This window comes from Mastigoproctus giganteus, chromosome 7 (assembly GCF_048544385.1).
Source record: "Mastigoproctus giganteus isolate SK-2022 chromosome 7, ASM4854438v1, whole genome shotgun sequence".
Taxonomy (NCBI): domain Eukaryota; kingdom Metazoa; phylum Arthropoda; class Arachnida; order Uropygi; family Thelyphonidae; genus Mastigoproctus; species Mastigoproctus giganteus.
This window is the reverse complement of record NC_143581.1, coordinates 59447938-59474407: the sequence shown is the minus strand read 5'-3', so window position 1 is coordinate 59474407 and position 26470 is coordinate 59447938. Positions and strand designations below refer to the sequence as shown.

At 35.3% G+C, this 26470-nt stretch overlaps 1 protein-coding gene across 1 annotated transcript in view; it reads left to right on the top strand.

Annotated features, from left to right (window-relative positions):
• The window catches only part of mdy (diacylglycerol O-acyltransferase), a 143116-nt gene extending 124625 nt beyond the window's left edge, over positions 1-18491 (top strand). Inside the window, exons 12-15 of the mRNA XM_090376920.1 lie at positions 2758-2870; positions 8487-8640; positions 14799-14861; positions 18237-18491. Coding sequence (XP_090233046.1) covers positions 2758-2870; positions 8487-8640; positions 14799-14861; positions 18237-18392 — 486 coding nt within the window. The 3' untranslated portion in view covers positions 18393-18491. The remainder of the gene's footprint in view (positions 1-2757; positions 2871-8486; positions 8641-14798; positions 14862-18236) is intronic.
• Positions 18492-26470: the final 7979 nt, after the last annotated feature.

Genomic DNA, 26470 nt, shown 5'->3' with positions numbered 1-26470 from the left:
GAAGATATCCAACTTTGTGCAACATTTCACTCATTCAGTCCTGTGACTCAATCTTGAAAGTAACTGCCATGTTCTTAGGGAGTTCAGCCCATGGGTTTCAATAGTCAAAGTGGAGATATTCTCTGCTGTGTATTTTTTTAGTAATGTTGGTTTTAAATTCACACAAACTATCATCACAGATAATTGCTACTAACTGACCTTCTGAGTTGAGTTAATTACAGTGCCTTGAGTACTTTAGTGAAGTTGGAGAATGTGGCCTCTTTGTGTTGTCATTCCTAAAAGGAAATATATTACCATATGTTCTGGCATATAAGTCAACTTCTATTTTTTGCTTTAAATTCCTGCTTCATCAGTTCACAGTGTTCAACCCCACTTTTTACAGTGATTTTTCTCATTTTGCTTAGTGTAATTAAAATCCACGTTAAGAATCACTGTCTACTTTTTAATTCAATAATTTCTGCTTTTTAAACTTTTTTTGTATTACACTGTGTAGTAAACTACTGAAAAGATTATTGAAAATTGGTTAAAGTATGCAGTGCTCCTTTATGTTGTGATGGTCACAAAACCAGGACCTACAGGCATAGATGATAACATGACATTACAAGCACTGCCCAGCTTAAGTAATACTCGACTTACAAAAATTTGACTTTATGTAAGTTTTTTTCCGGCCGGTGCAAACTTAAACAAAAAAAACGTGGAAACGTATTTTGCATCTTGTAGGAATAAATGGAGGTATCATGAAAATATCAAAATGTGAACCCAATAACACATTGTTTTTTTTTTTTTTTTTTTTTTGGTAATTCGTTCGAAGACCTTGGAAGTTGAAATTTTCACTATATAACTAAGCTATTTATCTCTCTAAAAGGTCATTTTTCTAATGGAAATTGCACTACACTTTCATTGTTATTATGTTCCGTTGTAAGAATTAGTTTTAAACGCCTTTGTGATATTTTTCTAAAGTACATTTCTGGAGGTCACTACCATAAAACAATAAAAACAGTTTGCGCTTTCCAGTTTATTGGGCTTTTCTTTTTAGTGCAATCTATTATAAACAGGTGGTAAACTCGATCTTATTGCATTTGCGATACTGATAACTGGAATTCTGTGGGTTTTTATGTTACAGTATTATGGTGAAATAAACTGAAATCTTCAATTGGGCGCCTCCTAGCCAGGTGGGCAGGAGCAGCAGTGCGTAGCACACGCTTCTTGATTAGACTGGGGTTCGAGCCCGTCACCACCAAATATGGAGGATGCGGAAAGGTCAGGGAATGACCACCACATATCCCCGGAGCAATATGGCCTTAGTTGCTAATGCTACTAAAAAAAAAAAAAAAAAAACCCAAACAAACAATCTTCAATCATATAAAAAACACATTTTATAATCTTCTCTTCATTCCTATTTACTTATTACTATGGTAAAGGGAAAGGAACCAACGGAAAGTGCAAATGCTGGCAGTGCTAGGAAACAAAACAAAATCTATTTAGAAATGAAGATGATTTATTAAGAAGTACAAAGCAGGACAAAGTTTGTCATCTATTGCACAGAATTAGGTCTCACTGCTTCAATAGTGAATACTATTTTAAGGGACAGTGCATGTATAAAAGAACACGTTAAAGGATCAATGCATGTAAGATCAACAGTGATATAACAGCATTCAGCTATTTCGAAGATGGAAAAGCTATTAATAATATGGATGGAAAATCAGATTCAGAAGCAATTGCCCCTGAGTCCAATGGCCATTCAAGCAAAAGCAAGAAGTATTTATGAAGATATTAAGGATAAGTACGGTGAACCCCAAGCCAGGTTCATGGAAAGCAACAGGTAGTTTAATAAGTTTAAACATCATGCTGGTTTCCAACACATTAAAGTAGGTGGTGAAGTTGCCAGTGCCGTTTCTGCAGCTGCAGAGAAATTTTGCGATGTGTTGGAAAAGATCATTTCTCAATCTCCACAGCCCTTAACTTCCACAGCGGCATGCTTATCAGCTGGAGAGTTAATTCTGGCAACGATGCTCGACGATGCCTCCTCTCTCTTTTTCTAATTTTGAAATTTTGTACTTTTGTACACTTTTGTAACATAAGATAAAAAAAAAAAATTGAATAAATAATTCTATTTACATGTTCACCAAACATTTCATTTTTGTTTCAATCAAATTCAGCGCACATAGTTGCAAGTGCTGCATAATTAGGGAAATTTCAACATACGTACAGTCCCATGGAATGAACCCTTATGTAAGCCGAGGAGTGGCTGTACTCTCATTAATGCTATTTGTGTACGTTACATGAGAGGCTTTAAGTAGCTGAACTTCAGTTGAAAACTAAATCTGAAAACAACTCGCAATGAATTCCACAACTGTTTTCATCCCATGAAAAAGTTTTTAGGTTTTAAAAGATGAACAGCAATATATATTTGTGTAAAAATATGTATATAATAAATTGTAAATATAGTTATATTAATTCATATCTTTATAATAATAAGCAACTTCCTTGGATCAAGCTTAAGATTTTATACCTGGGATATAAGCCAACCTTAACTTCACACCGTTTTTTAATACTTTAAGTAGACTCGTACACTGAAATATACGGTAGTACTTTTCTTCAATACATAGCATCTTAAGGAATTTGTGCACTTTGGACATTTATTTGTCAGTTGGCTAAAAGTATAATTTAGGGGGGGAAAAATGGAATTTCTTTTAATTTGTCAAATGTTTTCTTATATAACTGATTTTATTGTTAATTAAGATCAAATTTTTATAGATTCCTAATCACATTATATGGCTAACCTTTTTTTACTGGATGTTTCATTCTTCAATGAACACTGTTGCAGAGCTTCTGAAATTTGCTGATAGGAACTTTTATAATGATTGGTGGTGAGTCGATATTTTTTTCTTTTTTTTTAGTAATTCAGCACTTGGAACTAACTAGTTAAGATTGCAAGTTATTTATTATTTAAATTTTTTTTATCATTTAATTCAAAAGACATGAATTTAATATCTTTTGAATTTAATTTAAATTTATTCTGAATAATTTTTTTATAATTCTGAATTTAATCTTTTGTGGCCACCATGAACTTTAACTCTTGTCAGGTTTACATTCATATAAGTCAACTTCTCTTTTTTGCGTTAAATTCCTGCTTCATCAGTTCACTGTATAAGCTGAACTCGCCCCTCTCCCCACTTTTTACATTGATCTTTCTCATTTTGCTTAGTAGTGTATTACATTAAAATCCACATTGAGAATCACTGTCTACTTTTTAATTTCAAGTGATTGCTAAGAGTGAATGAAACACTGATTTTAAGAGCTTGTAGCATGGCCATATTTTTCATAACTTATTTTTTTAATTAGTAGTTAATAATACTAATCAAATAATAATAATGTACCTATTATTATTAAAATTACTATTATTTTAAAACCTATTGTTATTTAAATACTATTATTATTATTATAATAATAACTCACCAAAAGAACTCATTTGGTAGTTTAGCAGTGCTGTCCCTGAGAATGAAGCCTTTTTTCTTCTTTAGCCTCACTTAAGGTGTGATAAGAATTGGAAGAAATCCTCAAATATCACTGGCTAACAATTTAGCAATGATATTGTGCTTGTAAAGTGTCATTAAAAGCTAATTTGTTTTTACAATCTGTGTGGTAGAAGAGTGTCTTAATATACAGGTGTTTAAATTAAAAGGCACAATGGTTATTAGCATTAGTAGAGGCATATGATGCAAGAAAGCAAGCTTATGCGGCATCAGCCAAAAAAAAAAAAAAAAAAAAAAACCTGCTCCCATTTCACCCCTCTGTTCGTTCCAAATACCTGTCCAGCTCAGCCTTAAATTTATTTAGTTTATCAACTTCCACAACAAACGATGAAAGTCTTTTCCACCAACCAACCAACTACCCGCCCAGGATCACCAAGGCAAACGTCTGCACATCTATCCTACATCTGTCTTTCCTCAATTTGAATTTATGCCCTCTCAGGTGATTATTCTGAGCAAGAGGAAGAATCCCATCAGCATCGAGCATACTCAAACCATTCAAGGCTTTATACACCTCGCAGGTGCCTAGTCTCCAGACACTGTAATTTGCAAAATTTAAGCCTTTCTTCATAAGAGCAACCCTTTGTTCCATTCACTAATCTTGTTTCCCTTCTCTGTACTCGTTCCAACAGCTCTACATCCTTCTTAAAATGAGGCCTCCAGACCTGTATACAGTACTCAAGGTATGTGAAGCTTTGTCTTCAGTATGTGTTTAGATGTAAAACTACTTGCTATATGAGGATATCTGCATTGCTTCTACTCACACTACAACCATTTTGGCTTTTTTTACCTTCAAATAAAATCAGTTTTTCATTTTCAAGTATGAGTAGGTCCTTGAGGATGTCACAGACATTCTCTTAGATATATACCAGAAAAGCTGTACTGGCTACCTGGGAGTCTAAAACGCTGATGGAACTGATATTCGGGTGACATTCAAGTCAAGTAGACCCAATTTCTGCAAAGTCCAGACGGTCTGTAACAGCCAAATCTTTGCTTGAACCTTCACGATGGTGGAACTGTTAGTAATCCTGGGTATAACCTCCATGCACAAACACACTGTGAATGACCACCGAGATATGAACCAATGTAATCAGGGGTCGCGGTGTGGCACCCACACCACATGGAGCAATGCTGCCTCTCTGTGTTACCAGGCAGTACTCGGTGGTAGATGACTTGTCAACCGGTGCAATACCACCATTTGCTTATCGGAGGCTTGAAGTGGTGAAACCCGTGTTTAGTCTCCAGAGCTAAATTCCGGTCAACCCTTCCATCATTCAGTATGACTGATGACTTTTGAGGTTATGATGAACGTCATGGCGAGATCCAATCTTCCTTACATTTCGAGGGTACAGTTCTAAAATGGTGTTTGCAGGCTGGCCACTAGTTAGTACACTGGATTGAACCTATTGGTAACTCTTTAGGAGGCTTCTGGATCAGCTAGTGTATAATCTTACTACCTCTACTCTGCCAGATAGTGACTGGAGGGAGTCTGAGTACTGTGTATACCGGGGACATTATCGATGCTATGTTATGTCAAGGATCAGGGTATATTCTTCCCATGTGTACGCCATATCCAAAAATTTCATTACTTCATACAGCATGCCCCCCCCCACTTTTTCTTACTATTGAATACACCATGAATTGTCAAACTAATAGAATAAGCTTATCTGCAAAAAGATATAAACCTCCCAAACACTTCCTAGTTCATTTCACAAATATACGTGGTCTCAATTCTAATCTCAACGATGTCCATTTCCACTTGCAGTCTGCCAAACCCCATGTACTTTTTATAACAGAATCTCTGTTATAGGTTAATTCAACTACTGCTCATCTCAGTTGCCCAAATTATTCACTGTATGATTCCTTTCGCCTCAAAGGTGGTACTTGTACATATGTCCGTTCCGATATTCCCTGTCAGAGAATTGGTAATTTGGAATCTCCTCTTTTCAATCTTCTCTGGCTTAAAATATCTCCATCTCATTGTGTCAAATTCATCTGTTGTCTCTACCATTCTCCCAACTCCACTAATCACTTGTAGCTCTTTGACTTCTTCTCTTTGCAACTTGACTTTCTCCAGTCCAACTTTCCTAACAGTGAGGCAATTTTCCTCGGTGATTTTAATGTTCATAACTCCAGCTGCCTTCAGTTTTCTAGTCACACCGACCCAGCTGGTCAATATGCAGAGGCTTTTGCAATTACTAATGACCTTGCACAGATTGTTCATTTACCTACAAGAATACCGGACAATCCTAACCATACAGCCAATACTCTTGATCTTTTTCTCACAATCAACCCTTCTAAGTACACGGTCGTCCTTTAGGTTCCTCAGATCACAACTTGGTGATTGTCTCTTCTCCAGTGGAGCTTTTATCTCATGGCTATTTCCAACCTCATATTGTTTGGCATTACAAGGCCAAACAATTTGGTATTACAAGGCTTATGTTACTCATTTATGGGGTGCCTCCGTAGCCAGGTGGGCAGGATCACCAAGGCGTAGCACACGCTTCTTGATTAGACCGGGGTTCGAGCCCATGCCCACCAAATACAGAGGATGCGGAAAGGTCAGGGAATGACCACCACATATCCCCGGAGCAATATGGCCTTAGTTGCTAATGCTCCTAAAAACCAAATAATAACAACAACTCATTTATGGACAAATTCAATGGAAAAGTTCAGTGAAACACAAGCAGTTGCTCTTGACATCTCAAAGGCTTTCGATTGTGTTTGGCATAAAGTTCTTCTAAACAAGCTTCCATCTTATGGTTTGCCAACTGTTTTTTGTAATTGGTTATCCAGTTTTTTCTCTGATCGCTGACTGAGGGTGATTGTAGATGGCTCTCTGTCTTCTAACTTCTCCACTAATGCCAGTGTCCTCCAAGGTTCACTCTTTTCCTCTTGTATATTAATGACCTTCTTCCATTGACTGGAAATCCTATCCATAGTTTTGCCGATGATAGCACATTGCATTCCACTTTCCATTTGAGAAACCTTGCCCTGCTCAATCAGCTTCAACTTCTCAAATATCCGCTACCAATTTCTTAAATGCCGATCTCCAGTGGGGCAAAGTTAATTTCAATCCTTCTGAAACTCAGTCTGGTGTTATCTCGCAAAAAGGATTCTTCTGCTCCTATGCTTATCTTTGGTGACACTCCGATTTCTATGAAAAATGATATATTTCTTTTGGGGATTACCCTGACTTCTAATCTCTCTTGACACAAGCACATTACAAATATTGCTTCCTCTGCATCTAAAAAACTTGGTTTTCTCTTTTGCTCTCGGTGTTACTTTTCTTCTAAACAGCTGTTCACTCTGTACAAATCGCAAATTGCCCTACCATGGAATATTGTTCCCACATCTGGGGCAGTGCCCTCAAAACCTCTCCCAGGCTTCTAGATTCCATTCAGAAGAGGGCAGTTAGGTTAATTAATGGCTCCTCTCTAACAGAGTCTCTCCACTCTGTCTCATAGACATACTGTTTCTGCTGCATGCCTTTTCTACAGATACTGCCATGGGCACTTTTGTTCTGAATTGGCTTCTATAATTCCCACTCTCTCTCTCTTTCAAAACAGTCCGAACAAGTGCCGCCACCTACCAACATCCATATACTGTCCAACTTCAAACTCACAGAACCAACTTTTCATCTTTCTCATTTATTCAATCAACTGCCATTTTCTGGAACAACCTTCCTTCATACGTATTTCCTGAAAATTACATTTTACAGAAGTTCAAGTCTAATGTCAACAAATATCTTCTTTCGTCTTCTCAACCTCCAACCCAAGCACAGTACTAAGTACTATAGGTTCTAATACCTCTCATTTGGGGTTTTCATAAAAAAAAAAAAAAAAAAAAATATATATATATATATATATATAGATACACTGAGGATCTTTTTAGGCTAAATTGGGAGGAGGGGGAAACAACTTTCCCATTGAGGGAAAAAAAAGTAATTAGGCAAAATTTAAACTTAGAAACTGTAAAATCTAAATCATGACACTGTCTAATTTTAACATGACATTCAAAATTTTCAGTTCAAATATGGTGTGAAAGGTCCACATGATAAATAACCTAAAAATAAGTGAGATAATACTGTTATAAATACAAATATGATTATGTTTCTATGACTGTTATAGAAAAAGAAACACTAGTTACTACAAAACACATAGCAGATTAATACTACAATTAGGATTGTGCTTGGCAGCATTATTTGGCTATCTGAGTAACAGGCTACACCAATATTCAAAATAAAATTAAATCATAAAAATAAGAAAAAGACAAAGCAACACTCACTCTCAGTAGTGAAAATGCATGACATCCCCTATAAGGAGATGTACCCTTTCACTCAAAGTATGAGCATCACTTATAAAATAAAAGGAAACACCAACTCTTCATTGAGAAATCACAGGTTCACAAGCACTGATGTCCCTGTGAGTTCCTTGTTTTCATTTAATTCGACTTACTTTATAAGTGGCACCTATACTTTGGTGGGTGTTAGGGACCATTTTGCTACATTTTGTAGCAAAATTGAGTTGGGGTTCCTGTCCCCTATAAAAATCATATTTAGATAGCTCTTTTCAAAGTGCTGGTGTGTGCAGGGATTAAGAATATGAAACTAACCTCTTCTATTAAAATTACATGATAAAAGTTTAAAAATGCTTAAAAGCCTTATAATGCACACTATAGCCAAGTGGTTGGCGTGAAGAGACAAAATTCCTTATACAGTGTTTGAATGTATATACCACAATTTAAAATCATAATTTTTAACTCCTTTAACCTTGTATAGCTGTTCTGAAATATAATTTGTATTTTATTTTATTTTTTGAAGTATTTTCATTTAATTCTTTTGGTTCCACTGATATTTTTAATGCTTTTTAAATTTCATTTAACAGTTTCAAAAATTTATAAAATGATTTTTATTTTTCTGCTTTGATTTGTTCATTACTTTTACCTTCTTAGGAATTCAGAAACTGTACACTATTTCTGGCAAAACTGGAATATTCCTGTTCATAAATGGTGTGTACGACATTTGTACAAGCCATTACTTAAACATGGATACTCAAAAAACCAAGCATCCATTGCAGTTTTTTTTGTGTCTGCATTTTTTCATGAGGTAAGAAGGGTTTGTGACTAGGATGTTTTTATATTTATTTATATGAACAGCAAAAAATGAGCTTTTTCTACAATATTTACTTTTATCTACATGTTACATATAAGGTAATTTGTAATTAAGTTCCTTGTTAATGTGAGTAAGCACATTGTTTTTCTCTTAAAGAGAATTTATTCAGTATTGGTTATTGGAAAGGAAGCTAGGCTTATACAGCACCAGCAAAAAAAAAAAAAAAAACACACCCCACCTTCATTTGCTTCCTAATTTTCAGTTCATTTCATTCAATTTTAATTCACAAACATGCAGTTCACATTATTTTAATAATTTGACAACGTTTTCCACAGAATGCCTGTGAAACTTAATTACTTTAATTAATTAAAGGTAAAGGCACAGGTTTTAATTTCAGATAAGGGGACTATGGCAGTTTAAGGTGCTTCATGGCATGTTATTTATTATTAATAATATCACAATATTGGCCAGACACCAATCGAATTACAGATTACATAAAAGAGAATCTTTAGCAACTAAATATTAATTGGGCAAATTGCAGAGGGAGGATGAATACATTAGACCACATTATTGAATACCTTTAAAGTAATAATCGCATATGCTACAAATGCATATTTATCATTGAGAAAATATAGCACAAGGAGGATGCTGTGATGGATGAATACAGAGTTCGCCAGTCTGATAGAGCAGAAAAAGACAGCATGGGAAAGTGTGTGAAAAGTACTGAAGCCTATGGCAGATACAAGTTGGTCTATAATAGTAATGCAGATAAGGCTAGGGAGGTCAAGGCTGAGTATGAGAAATCATTGGCTAAGGGGCAAAGAATAGGGAAAAGGAGTTTTTCATGTGAACGAAAAACTCCTTTTCCAAAGAAAACAATTGAGATTAGACCTTTGTGTACTAATGGGTGTGGGAAAGTCTTAGATAACCCAACCAATACTGCTGATAAATTGAATACATACTTTGCATTGGTCTTTGCTGGCAAAGGACCATGCTGAGGAAGGCTGGGATATACAAAATTAGTGATTTCAAAATTACAGTGACTGTTTATTAAAAAAAACTTTTGAGCCAAAAGGCAATATAAGGCTCCTGGAATTTGTTTCTGGGCAAGCACTCATTTCTTCAAGTTGATGGGATATACCCAGTGATTTTGAGGGAGGTGGCTGGAGAGTGTATTGAACAATTGAGGTTAATTATAAGAACATCATTGGACTGGTGAGATTCCTTTGGATTGGAGAAGAGCTAATATATTGCCAATACATAAAGGCAGTTCTAAGAGTGAAGTTGGTAACTGCAGACCAGTTAGTCTGACTTCAGTGATAGGGAGTGTCTTGGAGACAATGATTAAGAGTGCATTTAGATAGCAGTGACATTCTGAGGGACACACAACATGGTTTTGTTAAGAGAAAATCACATTTAACTAACTTGCTAAGCTATTTTAATTCATATTCAAAAATAGGTTCTTTCTTCAGTAATCACAACAATTATAACTATTCTCTACAGGAAATGAACAGCACTTAACTATCTTTCTCCCACCTGTCAAGATAATTTGGTACCAAGTACCTGAGTTTTGCATCATTGTGAAGCAGTAATTTCACATACTGGGGTATGGGTACATTACCATAGCTATAGTTTTAGCAATGACTGTGATTAAATGGAATTAAGTTTGTATGCATATGCTACTGAACTAAAGTAGAGATATTAATAATATCACAATATTGGCCAGATACCAATTGAATTACAGATTACACAAAAGAGAATCTGTAGCAACTAAATATTCACTGCATAAGGAACCAGATCTCTTAATATTTGCACACCTCTGCACATACCATTTACATGCTAAATGATATGTGCTTTTAAGTTCAGTTTTCAATCATATGCCTTTTAAATTTGATTAACTAGGAAAAAGAGGCACCCCTTTTCCCAAATGGGGATATCTTTTAGCTTTTTATTTTTAGTTTAATTTCACTTCCCCATCTTTCAGCCCTCAATTAATACATGGGCACCCAATAAGTCTACAGAAGAAGGGTGCTCACCAATTGACTGATGATCACAAGATAGCATGTATGGCAACATCACTCACCAACCTAATACAGCAGGCCCCTGTTATAACGTGGTTTGCTTTACACTGATTCGCTATAACGCTGTTCTTATATTATAACCCATATCTGACTATAACGCTGTCACAGATCACTATAACACTCTTTTACAGATTGCATTTTTGGCATATTTAACGAAATCGTTTCATTTGATGGAGTCGATAGCTTGAAAATGAATAGCAAAACAGAATTAAAATGTTTCCCACGCTCAGTGAAATTTTCTTGCACGCTAATTTAATTGCAGTACAATGACTTGTTACGTAGTTCGGAGATCAACATTTAAAAAAAATGATCAAGTATATTGCTTGTAATATTTACGCTATATGCATTTGTCCGAAGTCTAGTCATCACTCAGTACCGTATTAGACATCGTGCGAAACGGACAGTTTACTTGAACATTGTATGGTAATTAATGCAACCAACGCAGTTACATTTTCGAAGAGTTAATAATGGCCAATAGGAATGAAAAAGCAACAACATCTGAGCGCAGTATGAAGACTATATAAATGTAAGAAAAAGACTGAATTTGAAAATTAAATTAGACGTTTTGAAGCGAATCGATTCCGGTCAAAGACAAGCGGATGTGTGCCATAATTTAGGACTTGCAAGTCTAACTGTAAGAACAATTATAAAAAAAATAAAGAATTAATTTTAGCAGCGGGAAAGATAGCTGTTACACTGCAAGCAACTAGGGCTAGGCCGGCTATTAGGATTGAAATGGAAAGACTTTAACTAATTTTATTGAAGATAATATCCAATGCAGAATTCAGTTTAGTTAAATATTATTAAAAAAAAAAGAGAGAGAGAGATTAGCCAATATGATGATCTGAAGAAAACTCACCTAAAAAAAAAAAATGTGGAAACATTCAAAACTAGTAAGGGCTGGTTGATGAATAGATTTAAAATCCAAGGAGAAGCCTCAAGTGCAGAAGGAGCCAAAACTTTCAAAAAAGAACTTGTTAAAATTATTGAAGAGGGATATTGTGTGCTATACTTCTCAACATGTTTTTAACATAGATGAAGCAGGACTTTTGTGGAAACGAATGCCTAAAAGAAGTTTCATATTGAAAGAAGAAAAAAACATGCCAGGTTTCAAAGCGGTGAAGGATCGGTTGACTTTATTGTAGGGTGGTAATGCTGCAGGGGATTTGAAATTAATACCCCTTTTAGTTTATTTGGGAGAGGGCCAAAGTTCAACCCAAAATGACACATTTTTCATGATTAAATTCATTAATTAAATTAAATCAATTTAGATCAATTAAATTCATGATTTTAATTGGAATTAAGTTTAATTTTGATACGTAAGTAGTTACCACATAATTATATATGTATGTAATGCAGAATGTTTTATGTGTACAAATATTTGAACATTAAATATTTTGACCAACATTTGTGCATCTTTTCACTACCATTTATTATTGATTAGGAAATATCCTTTGGCACCGACCGCAACTCACAAATACATATGTTACCTTATGGGAATGCGGATTCACTTAGTGCTCTGTTTTTACGGAACGAATTATCAGCGTTAAGTGGGGGTCACCTGTAATGTGCAGAAACAGCGTGGAATTTTTGGGTTTTGTCTTTATTAGACTTATCAGACATAGGTGTTTTGCTGTTTTACCAGGGCTAAGGTGGAATCCATGGTATGAAAGCATCTGTTTCCCCACCCAGAACAAAGTTTAAGTGATGGAAACTATTCTTTTGGAACACACAAGGAATCATTTTGCTAGATTTTATCCCACACAGTGTGAATATCAAAAGCAGTGCTGTTGTTGCAAGACAATGCATGCCCACTCAGTCCTTTTGAACACTTGTCACTAGTATACTCTTTCTTTATTCCCCCTGGTGGCCTGACCTTCACTTTTCACTGCACTTGAAGCATCTGCGAGATAAATGCTTCTTATCAGATGATTGCTATGGTATCTTCCTAGTGCTATTGCTTAGACAATTTCATCCTGTTTAATTGTTTAAAGATGTGTACTTATCAGCAACATGTGTATTTCAGTGTAAACCACATGTACTCACACAAAAATAAAAGGAATGTTACTTTTTGAATTCTTCTTCTTTATTACTGTGCATAATATTTTGCATTTTATTAATTTCTTTTATTTTGGCATTTATTGTGTATATCGGAAATTAGAGGTTAGAAAGTGAAGTCTATTTGGGATAAAGTTTCAGAACTCATGATACAGATTAGGAGTGATGAGTACATATTGGGAAAGACTTATCTTTATGAATTGAAGCTGCAAAACAAAAGGAACCAAATTCTTTAATGTTCACATATCTTTGCACATATCATTAAATGCTAAATGATATAAGCTAGACTGCAGCATCTCTCATGGTGTAACTTGGCCCTAATGGCATATCTTAGTTGTGCTCCATTAACTATGAGAGATCATACAAAGTATTAAATTGGTAATTCTCTAGGTGATTGCCACTGACAGACTACTAAGAGGCCAGTTGAACAATGGAACACACAACACAGTGGCTCAGTACAATGTTCTATATGCCCTCCCTCCTTCAACACAGTGTTTCTTCTCCAGCCCTTGCACCAGTGATTGCCAAGATCTGTCCTGAACTGTCATCCTTGTTCTGCAAATAAGCCTTGACTCTTCAGAGATGGACCTTTGCTGACCTGCATGGGATCTCTGCTGACCCCCGACTACTAAGGAGTGAAATTCAGGGGAAACTTCCCATCCCTGCTTATAAACTGTTCCCCAGCCATCTCTAACCCTATCTCTTCTTGCATTCCAGCTGATCCCCAATTTACCAGAGGTGGAATTTTGTTGATGCCTAGGGCTTGCCTTTGGCCTGGGAGTTTGCTGGAATCCCACCTTCAGGTGGGATTCTCTTGGTGGCGAGATGTCTCCTCTCACCCTACCATTTTAATACTTTCATACAACCTATTACTCTCCTCCCATACTTTCCCCTCTCTTATCTACCTTTCCATTCCTGGCCAGACATTGGTTGTTCAGGATATATCATTAGTGTATCCTCAGGGCCTAGTGTCTAGCAACCATTGGTTGGGAGGTTGCCTCCAGGTTTCAAAATAACTGGTTCTCTTTCTGTGCTGGGGCCAGCCAGCAGTTCCCTGGATAATTGCCACTGGCAGGCCACTAAGAGGCCAGTTGCACAACATAACACACCAAATACAATTCATGATACAAACACAACACAACACGTGAATGGCTCAGCTGTGCTAATGCTGAGCCAGTCACAAAGGACCTTGGCAGTTTTCAAGGGTATCTTCTTTTGCCACTTAGACAAATACACCTCTGCACATTCCTATGTGCTCACCATTTCTTTGCTACATCTAAATCTCGGAACAGATACACTCCTTCTGCACCACTAATACTGCGCATGCCTTCTGTCATGATAATGATGCAATCCGAAACTTGTATTGCAGATAGCTGTCAGTTTTCCTTACCCTCTCAGTGGTGTATGCTTTTTATTTTCCTTTTTGTCATAAGCAGCTGCTGTACAGGATGTTATTACAATGAATAAATATGCATATGGCAGAGGTAATGTATACATTCATGCTTCTCTACACTAACATCATTAGTATTTAGACATACTAAGAAATAGTTTTTTTTCCCCCCTTCCACTCTGCATCTTTGAATCAGGGTAACTTGGATTTTGGTTTACTTGTGTGTGGCTGTGAATGGTTCTATGGCAGCATTATTCCTATTAAATCACCATTGATGCTGACTTCCAGGATATGCCTCCAGGGTTCTGAAATCTGATTTATCATAAAGCTCATTGACCTATTCCTACATATACTTACCATTTCTGTACCCTTTTCTATACTGCTTGCAATATTGTTCCTGGATATAGACTATACGTACTTACCATCCCAAATTACAATCTGACCTATTATACAAAAATAATAATTAAATCATTATAGTCATTCAGTGCTGATTGAGCTACTCATATTCTATTATTTTTTGTTGATTATATACATTTTTGCTTATAGTACTTTTCTTGGTAACAGAGCAAATAAAATAATTTATAATATATTTCTTCATTTATTATTTCTTCCCCCCCCCCTAGTATCTTGTAAGTGTTCCTTTGAAGATGTTTAGAGTATGGGCTTTTTGTGGAATGTTAGGTCAAGTAAGTTTTCCTTATTTTAATTTCTTATATATATATATTTTTATATATACAGGGTGTCTCAAAAATATTGGTACAAACTTTTAGGGGAGGTAGGGTAACATCTAAAGGAATGTGAATTGCATAGGAACCCATAACTGGAAACGCCACCGTAAGTCGGTTCACGCGCTGTTCATCAGTTTGCAAGAGGGAAAATTTCTGGTTTACTCATTCAGCAGTAGTCGCCGCACGAAGAGCATGCATCAATATATGAACTGTGAGCTGGCAGACATGCACCTAGTTGTATGGATTAGCAGAGGGCAATGGATGAGCCGTTCAACGAATTTATGGAGAACGCTTCTCAGACAGATGTGTACTGAACCACCATTTGTTTGCACGTGTGCATCAAAATTTGTGCGATTATGGGTCATTTAGAGGTAACAGGAGTAGTGCAGGAAGACCACGTTCGACGTGAACTCCTGCCATGGAACAAAGTGTGTTGAATGTTGTCCAGAATAATCCTACTACTACACGTGCCTCTGCCTTAGGAGTGTCTCGTTGCAGTGTACAGCATGTCTGGCATGATGATTCCTTACACCCCTTTCATCTCCAAAGGGTTCAGTTACTGCTCCCCCAAGATCATCCTGCACGTGTGGCTTTTGCGCAGTGGTTTCTCCAAGAAAGTGTTCAAGACTTGAATTTTCCAGCCTATGTTTTGTTCACGGATGAGGCTTATTTCACTCAGGAAGGCATTATTCCATCAGCACAATGCTCATGTGTGGGCTCACGACAACCCACATGGCGTGCATCCCCATGCGGCACAACATCGCTTCGCAATAAATGTGTGGGCAGGTATGGTTGGCCCATACATGTTACCATTCCGCATGAACTCCGCTAAATATCGGATCTTTCTTGAAGTTCTACCAGGGTTACTTGACAATGTTCCAGCAAATGTGAGATGCAGCATTTTGGTTTCAGCATGACGGGGTGCCTGCCCATAATGGAAGGTGTGTTCGTGACCATTTGAACAGGCGTTTTGAGCGTCGATGGATTGGCCATGGTGGACCTGTTGCCTGGCCCCCACGCTCACCTGATTTATCGAGCCTTGATTTCTTTCTTTGGGGGAGGGGGCCTCAAATCTATCGTGTATGAATCGCTTGTGGAGACGGAAATGGATCTCGTGGCAAGACTTGTCTGTGCTGCTGCTACTGTCAAAGAAACTCCAGGTGTGTTCGACCGTGTCTGCCAATCCATGCTGCGTCGGTGTCACGTATGCATCATGTCTCATGGTGGAATCTTTGAGCATCTGCTGTAACATCATGAAATGCATCCATCTCATACTCCATTGTTAATATTATGTCAAATAAATGTTTGCCATTAATTACTGTCTTGTGCCTCTGCTACTACTTTCCCGTGACGTTTCTGGTTATGGGTTCCTATGTGATTCACATTCCTTTAGATGTTACCTACCTCCCCTAAATGTTTGTACCAATATTTTTGAGATACCCTGTATACATACACACACACGGTATATAATAGTATGCTTCTATTTTTCTATCTTAGGAACACTGGTCTCTCCAGTGATAGCAGCCTAAAGCTTGATTTTTATCTGTACTCTTTATCCATGAGTCTATCCATATTATATTAATAATGTTTTAAACCAAATGGCATCACTATTTATTTAAAACTCCATGACACTGTGATGACAGCCAGTTTTGATACTTACTAGTCTGTCATCAGACAATGAGTGACATCATCTAGCACTTTGAATCAAACAGTGATTCTAAATGAACAGCCAGTGTGTACAAGGAAACCTTTTCAAATGAACAATGAAAATTGTGTATATTTAAAACTCTGATACTGGGCTGCATTATTCCTACACATTAATTAGTAATTGTGCCTTTTGTTGCGTGTTCATGCAGAAGTTTTTCCTTCAATACATACAGCTTGGCTGCTCATTCAGTCTTAGTACATTGTCATTCAGTTGATAATTGAAACAACTTTCCATTTGATGGGATATCATTGTCTCAGAACAGGCTTTTATGGCATACCTTTGCATTTTTAAACGAATACAGCTTTGTCTCTTTTGGTGTTACTATTGAACTTGATATTAGTAATTTTAAATGTCAACATCGAGGATGATGCAGCTTCTGAAATAAGGCTGCCTGAGCCGTCATTGTTACTTGATTGATCAGAGCTTCCCTGAGCCAGAAAAAGACTGGTTACACCTTTCTTTAGAGGTGTAACAAGTTTTTTAGAATTTTGTCATTACTTTTCAGATTTTAAATTTAGATATTTATTTGAAAGATTGAAGAGTAGAACCAGCATTGATAAATTATGCATTCATTTCTGAAGATCAGTTTATTACATTTCAGTATAGTGTCAAAGGCCTTAACATCATCTTTGTTACTACTTTTTTTAATAGAAAACTATTTTTACTTATTCTCGGCAGATACCACTCTGGTGATGCAATGATGACAAAATAGTTATGAAGTATAACTCCACAATATGAGAGATGCCTGATGGTGTATAAAGTGAATTAAACTAAAGCACTTTAAGGGCTTAGGCTGTGAAAGAATTAGATAACGTATAAATTTGTGCAAATGCAGCATATTAGTACGCAGCAATTCTAAAAAAACTTTATACACCATCAGGCATCTCTCATATATTGTGGAGTTATACTTCATAACTGTTTTGTCATCAGTGCATCACCAGGGTACCAATCCACCCACTGAAGAAGGGCCAAACGGCCCGGAAGCAGTGCCATCTGTATGGTGGTATCTGCCAAGAATAAGTAACAATAGTCTTCTCCATTGGTGAAGCGTTACTTATTTGAAGTAGTGCAATATCACGGCAACTCGTCATGAAGGTATTCACAATATGAGATATAACTAAAGCGATGCCATTTGTAGCTTTTTTAGAATCGCTGCATACTGCTATGCTACATTTGCACAAACTTGGACATCGTCTAATTCTTACGCAGCCTGAGGCCTAAGCCCTTAAAGTGCTTTACTCATCTGTAATATGTGATTGAAAATTTACAATAAGGACAAATGTTTATCTCTTTTTGTATTTGCAGTATTTGAAGTCTGATAATCATTTCCATGTTCATTTAAGTTGATTCTTCAATTAACATTTGCATTACTAGTGGATGGTCTTCTTACTCTTAATTTATTTTTAATAACTGAATAACTTATTCTTTTAATGTTATTTTCAATCTTAAGTCTCAAGACTTCTGGTTCACTTGTAAACCAAACAGCCAGCATGAGTCTTTGTAGTTACAGTTTTTATTATAATTAAGGCATCCCATCTCTATTAACTGATCCACAATTTTAAATTTTATACTGTTTGCTTTTATGATTGCATATGTGTATTATATTTTTATATTTTTCATTTCAGTTGCCTTTTGCAAAGTTTGTAAGCAGGTTTTTACACAACCAATATGGAAATGTGGCAGTGTGGTTATCACTTATCATTGGACAGCCTTTGTGTATCTTAATGTATTACCATGATTATTATGTCATTCATTTTGGGAGTCTTGAAGCTGCCACGTGAATTTTATAATCTACTTACATGGGGAGCAAACAGATGGCTACTTTTGACCAGTTATGATTTGGGTCAATTTCTTAAATATACAGCGCTTCTATAATTGATTTTGTGCCATTGATATACTGATGCAAGAGGTTTAGATTCTGAATCACACTGAAGGAAGTGGGGGGAGGGAACTGATCTAGAAAATCAATTAATGTACAAAGGTTTTTTTTTTTAACTGTATATATATATATATATACATATATAATGTACATATAAGTGGTAACTAAAATTATCGAACTGTTTTGTATGTTGATATGTGAGAGATTTTCTTTAGCAGAGTTTTGCTAGTTATTAAACCAAAGATAATTGTTACTTTTGTAGAAGACAAGTTAAATAAACATTTACCAAGAAGTTGTATGTATGTTTTTAAATTGGCATTTTTTTACAAGAACATTTTGTTGCACTCGTCACTAAATTTTGATGATGTGATAAGTATGCATGTTAGTTAATTTCTGTATTGTGTCCTAGTATTGACCTAATGACAAAGGAATATGATAATTTTTATTTTATCAACAAAACTGGATATCTACAAGAGTGCATATTTGTATTACTCAGAAATGCTGCAGAACAGTTCAGTCCATATATGCATTGTGCTCAAAGTTTATACCCCCTATAAGTTGTTTTGCTGACATTTTTTCTATGCATGGTTAAAGTGGAATAATTTGATCATCTTTTCAAATGTTAATATGACTAATTTGTATGTATTTCAATGAAACTGTGTGGCAGTTTTCAGTTTTATTAATGGAAATAGTTTTGAATAATTAAAATATTTGGTTTTTGAGGTATAGATGCAAAATACCAAATTAATTTTTTTTAATCATGCATATCTTTTTTTCTTAAGATGGTGGTAATCATTATTTCATATGTGATACTGTATAAATAAATGTATGATAGATAAGATCAATAATGCAGTTTTTAACATTCCTTTGGTATTTGGACAACTGGAAATAAAAATGTGCCAAAGTTTTTAGTTTTTTTTAAGTCTTTCAATGCAAACATATAAAGATAAATGTGAATTGTAGCATGATTAGTTTGACATTTTTAATGTCTTTAAAAAAATTGAATGTTATAAGTAGTCTTTATTGACTTTACAGTATTTTTTGTGGTAATGTTACAAAGTAGTTGCTGTTGCCAAAAGGACAGCATCTGTGATTGTGTTGTTACTTTTTAAAAATTTATATGTACATCTGCACAGTTGATTTCATGCAAGCATTGTAATATTGGTTGTATATATTTACAGATAACAAATTATTTACTATCATCTAATCTTATGATTATTTAGCAATCATAAGGCTAATTCTAGATTGTCATTCTACATAACCTGGTAGTGGTTCAGTTTAGTATATGCAGAAGGATATACTTTGTTACATGTAACAAAGAATTCATGCATTTGTTCCACAGATTAATATAGTGGTGGGGGCTCAAAGTGTGGCTTCCATTATAGGGAGTTTGTTATATATAAGACTATTTCAACTTGGATTTTATTATTGACTTCGGCATTTTTATTATTTCCCCCCCCAAAACCCCTTTTTTGACAAATGAAACAACTCCAGTGAAGTTGTTTCATTTGTCAAAAAAAACTGCATATACTATTCTTTTCCATATTCTCTGAATTTATTTTAAAAAAAAGTTTTGCTAACATTAATAATTATATACAGGGTGTATCATAACATGTGGGATCCACTTCAGGAATGTATTTAGGACCTAAAAACAATAAAAAAAAAAGAAAAAAAAAATTAATGTAACCACGGGTCTGATTTTGCCTTGTTTCTGAGTTACAGCCATTTTTTTTTTTTGTGTTCCAGCAACTGTCTGCTTATGTTTACAGGATGGTGCTCAAAATGACCATGCACCTGAATACAAACCTGCAAATGCCTCATCATAGACCTCATTCACTCAAAAGTTACAAGTGTCTGTCAGACTTGCTGTTCTGGTGCTGATGGGTTTACCACTTTCTAAAACCTGTTTTCTAAATGAACCAGTTTCTGCAAGGTGTTTGCATATTCTATGAAAGGTTTTCTTATTTGGCACATGACAATTAGAGAAGTTTTCAGTGTACACGCTTCATCTAGCAGTCCATACATGAGATGCATGTCGGCCATCTCTCAATTTGAATAAGTCTCCATTGTCACAGCAAATGCACAATATCAAAATGTTAATAACACGCTGTAAATGTAGTGCCCTTGCCAGGAGAACTAACTGAAATCACTCAAAGAACACAAGGGGATCTTGTTTACAAAACTATCAGCAAAGTCCTCTGAGATAGAATATTGTTTGTAAATAGTCCAGCTATGCTAACTCAGTTTATGGAACACAAAAATGGCTGTAACTTGGAAACAAGGCAAAATAAGACCTCTGTTTACGTTTTTTTTTTTTTTTTTTTTTTTTTTAATGCAATTTATTTATTTCCAAAGTGGGTCCCAGATGTTATAATACATCCTGGTATTATGTGTGATGAAGAATGTATGCTTTTATATAGTATGACTACAAGTCAGCCATGATCTAACCATCCACATATTTAAACTTAAGTCTTAAATATTTATGAATCTGGATATCAAAACCCACATGTACTCAACACATTAACTAACTGGGGTCAAGGGTTAACTATTCATGGAAAGAACTAGTACCTGAAACACAAACTAATGTTTGTATACTTAATGTGGATAAATGTTTGCTGAATAGGAGGTAAAGGGAAAAAAAAAAACATTCCAGAAAATTTATTTTTATATGCTGCCAATTATAACTGAGCATATGGAAAATTATTAAGTTCACGCGCATGTGCATATTTAATATATCTAAAAGTTCATTTTTTGAAACCTGCATGTTGTGGGGTACAAATGCTTTGTACCCTACAACATGCAGGTTTCAAAAAATAGTACTGTGTTACCATATACTTAAAAAGGTGCCAATGACTTAAAATATTATAGCAAATTTATAGCAAATATATATTATTTTTTTTTAATAGAAGAGAGTATGCATCCTATTTTGGTACTTACAGTGGTGCATGTTACATGTGTAACAGTTTGTATATGCAGAATTGTATATTTATACATAATTTTCATGTGTATTTCAAAATTAAAATTGTTAGTCAGTTAGCAATAAATCATAAATATTTTTGTTGTAAAGTGTGAGGAATTGAAAGAACAGTCAATATAGTTTCATATGAATTTGTACAGTCTTTTATCAAAATAAAATATTTGTAAGATTGTTTTCCTTTAGTTTATTTTTCAAGATTTCCTTTGGTAGCAAGTTATAAGGAATCATTCTGAGAATGACAATGGTGAGTCACAAAATTATAACTTTTTACATTTCTATTAACCCTTAATTGATCCTCAGGAATGTTTTGAGGCTCCACATATGTTCATAGTTGCCATCAATAATGGAGAGATTTGATCAAAAATGAAATTATCCTGTTTACAAGGTTGTTTGTTGCTGTCATTATTTCATAACTCCCATGATTAAAATATAACCAGCTGATGCAAAAAGCTTTGCAAAATACATCACAAAAGTCCAGTTTTGCCTGCAGAGAGTAAGGTGTTACATTTGTACATGAGTGGACACTTTATTAAGTAAACCTACTTTTACCTATTGTGAAATGGAGCACTCCATCAGGAACAGCATCATGTTTGTACCATGTGATTCAAAGCAGGTGGAATAAATAGGAAGCTGTGTGTGAAACGACCATGCACTTTGGATGTGCCGTGGATCTCGGAAACTGCAACCCTGCTGCAGTTTTCACATGACTGTCTCAGGTGTCAAGATTCATCTAATAACCAGCCAACGGCGACCTTGTGGCAGGAAACACTCAATGACACAAGAGGCTGGCAGGGCTTGTGCAGGGTAACAAAGGTTAGTCCAGTGGTTTCAACCTTTTTTTTTTTTTTTAATAACCGGCACCCTTAAGTAATTTATTTTATTTTGTGGTACCCCTACTTAATTTTCTGCCTATTAAATCCGATTCTCTCTCTGTACATATATAATATTAAACAATACGTTATATGATATGATATATTTTGTAATAACCGATTACAAAAGTGCCAGCCAGAGAGGCATTCCAAAATGTGTAATTCATCATACCTTGTGTTTATGGATTGTTTGATACCAATGATCAAACATAATCTGTTGTTGGGGGGAGGAAAACAGTTATGGTGGCCTCAGGAATATCAACAGTGGAGGATCAGAAAATGTTGCCTAGACTGATAAATCCTGGTTCCTGCTGCTAGTTATATTATTATAATAAGTCTAAACAAAATTAAAATTCATAATACAAATTATGTATACTTATATAATAATTTTATTCTTTATATAGAGGCACTAAATAAACATCAATTATAGATCACCACAAAATTAAAAACATATCGTACAATGGATACTGTAAAGCTTTTCATAATGAAATGAATATATAATTAAAAAAAAAAAAAAATCAGTTTAATTAAATTAAACCCAAATTACGTGGCACCCTTGGAATGTTGTTGTAACACCCTAAGGTTGCGGCACCCAGGTTGAAAACCACTGGGTTAGTCAGTCAAATAACCCATTACAAAAGTGCCAGCCAGAGAGGCATTCCAAAATGTGTAATTCATCATATGGATTGTTTGATACCAATGATCAAACATAATCTGTTGTTGGGGGGAGGAATACAGTTATGGTGGCCTCAGGACGGCCTCCGTAGCCGAGTTGGCAGGAGCGGGAGTGCAGTAGCACACGCTCTTTGAGTAGACCTGGGTTCAAGCCCCTGACTGCTGAATACAGTTGATCTGCCAACCCGCACTGGACCAGCGTGGCAGATTATGGTCCATTTCCCTCAGCATGAATTGTTGTGGAGGCTTCCATCCTGCAGTGGGTTGATAATGGCTGCACTTTACTTTTTTTTTTTTTTTTTTTTTTTACAGGAATATCAACAGTGGAGGATCAGAAAATGTTGCCTAGACTGATAAATCCTGGTTCCTGTTGCTTAGCATGGATCCAACCTACCAGGTGCCAACAATGTAAATTGGCAGGAGTAAGGGGTTGTTCATTGGGCCCCCCTTGATACCAGGGGGGTGCAATTTTGATGCCACCAGTTTTGTGGAAATTGTTTTTGATTAGGCACATTCCTCCTATGGCTGCAGTGTATTCATCTACATATAGGTTCTTCCAACAGGATAATAGGCCATGTCACAAGGCCAGAATTAGTTCCAAGAAATTCAGTGAATTCAGCCAGCTCTAATGGCCTCCCTAGTAACCAGATCTCAATCCATATGAGCACTTGTGGAATAAGCTTCTTGGAGTAGAGATGTACAACCATACAATCTGTAACAACTGTGGAATGCAGTTGAGTCAGCACAGACTGGCATCATTGTGGCACACTTTTTACACCTCAATGGGTCTGCACCATGACAAATGCAGGCTATCTCTGAGAGCTAAAAATTGCCCTAGGAAGTGGACACAGTGTAATACTTTTAGTGCCCTTTTGGTAGATATGATTGATGCTGTAACTCAAATGTTTACTCAAAATTCAATAAATAAATGTGAAACAGAAGTAAAACACCAAAGAGTTAGCATTCTGATTTAGAAAATTAACTCTGAAATGTTAAAAAGTTTAAAATAAAAGAAAAATTGATTTTTTACTTTTATCATCCCAAACATTTTAAATGACATTGGGATTGCCACTAGAAAGAAAGTTACTCCATGCCTTCTATAACCAGAGAATTAAGTGTATTCAAGAATCAGTTTGTTACTCTTGCAAACAGTAACCATTCTGTCACGTGACATAAATCCTGTCTAGCTGGCATACACGAGTCCTCCCTGATATGATGGAATACAGGCAATATAATTTAAAATTGGATGCTTCATAGTGAATTCATTACCTTGACAGTATAGTGGATATAAGAAGAAATAACATACATATTTTATAAAAAATTAACATGAAACCTGGAATAAAAAAACTCATAAGCATATAAATGCACATAGACATCCTATGGAATATCGTTTAAGCATAGGTGGAAAAATTTTTTTTTAAAACTTTAAAAGAAAAGTTATGTATTCCTGCAGCCAGCAGGATTTAAGTTACCTAATTAATACAAGTTTTATCACTTGTAGCCGGATCATGAACTAAAACTGGACAGCCAGCTAATACCAGTACATGAGCATTAGTTTTTTAGGACTAATACTTGTCATAAACAGACCTCCTTGAAGACATTAAACAGCTGAGTAGGTGATAGTATAAAATAAGTCACTCGTTTGGAGAAGTCTGGGTTTAAATTGCATCACATACTGGAGATGTTTCCTCTTCATTTGGGGCTGTGGCAAGCCAATTTCAGCCTATGCTGATTGGCCCACAAATATGCACTTGTACAGAAAATCTAAGGTCTGAGTTCATAGTACACAATGAAATCAGACCTTTACCAACTGGTGTGGGGAGGATGGTATTTATGCCAACCGTGCACAAGGGCATGGCACAATATGGGCTAAGCTGTTTTGCACCTAAAAACAAAAACAACTTTGCTTTAAATCCTGTTAGCATAGTGAAAATTTGACCACAATACTGCCATGTGAGACAATAAACAAAACAATGACATCTGGTTTCGCATTTTCTCCTTAGAAATGTCAAGAACTGAAAGTTAGGTACTGATGCATGGTGGTAGGAAAATAATTTTTGGGTACTTTTTGTAAATTGAAATTTGTATGGGGAAAAAGTACTTAGAATGCTGCTAGGCAATGGACGGATCTATCAACAACAACACTGTTTCAATTTTATTTTTTAAATAGATGCAGAGTGCTGACACAGAACTGATCTGAACAAAATCAAGTTTGAAATTGACAAAAATGTGTGTAGTTTAGTATGTCATGTTATATGCTGCATTTTTTTGACATGCCAGTCTAGTTTTGCACAACCTTTATATATGATGTGTGCCACATATGGCATTTTGATGCTGAAGTAGCACTTTTTATTTAAAGCAACTTAAATCCGCAGACCTTACTAGTTACTAGTAAAAAATATTTAACTGTTAACATTATAATTTTTATAGATACATCATATCTATGCTAATTGTGAAAAAAATATATACAATGTAGTACCGATAGAAAAAACAATCCAAATTTTATTGCTTTTCTGAAGTATATTTTGAATAATCAAAATTAAATGTTTAGAAGATACAAATTACAAAAGGTTACCTGATAAACAGTACTCCTACATATATAAGGCACTTTTAACAAGCTGTTTAAAAAAAACTTCATAGTGCATTGATAATTATAAATTATGAGTATATTGCACAATACAATGGTAACCATATATATTCTGTAACTGATTTTAAGGACTAACTCTTTTTTTTAGCTATTTTGCTTTTAACAACATAAATTTACTGTCATAATAACAAATGTCAGTAAAATATTCTTGCATACACTGAATAAACAAAATACAAATGAAACAAAATGTTTTTGTTTTTATCTATAATTTATATGATCTTTCTAACCCTTTGGATACCCTTTGTGAAAACTTTGTACACAGTATTATCAATGCATTGTTCTTTGGCTTCTGTCAAAGTTGTCATCGTTTTGACCCCCTGATGCTGGTCATAATAGGTCTATACAGAGAGAGTTGACAATGCCCAAAAATTGGCATCAAAGCTATGCAATGAAATGTTTGCTTCTGATATTTGTTGATTATTGTAGTGAAAGCCAAATTGAAGAAAAGATATTGTTTCTGTCCTGCATATTCAGTATTATATAATGAATAAGAATAATGGTAAAAATTAGGGGGGAAAAATTGTTGCTTAAGGGTTTTATGACACAAGGGCATCAAAGACCAAGATGTCTTTCTAGGTTTATTAATGTAAATCATGTTTGGGTGAATGAAATTAAACAGTTCTAGGTTTGCAGATTTACCTAAAATATGTTTAACGTTAGGTGCATTCTGATTATTACGTAAACTCCGGATGCAAGGTAATTTGGAATTTCTGAACCAAGGGAATGCCAAAAGAATGAGTTTTACTGAAAGTTGAACAATATTGAGCACAGGAGAGGGTGTCATTAGCTAAGACATTATAATGCATCAGATA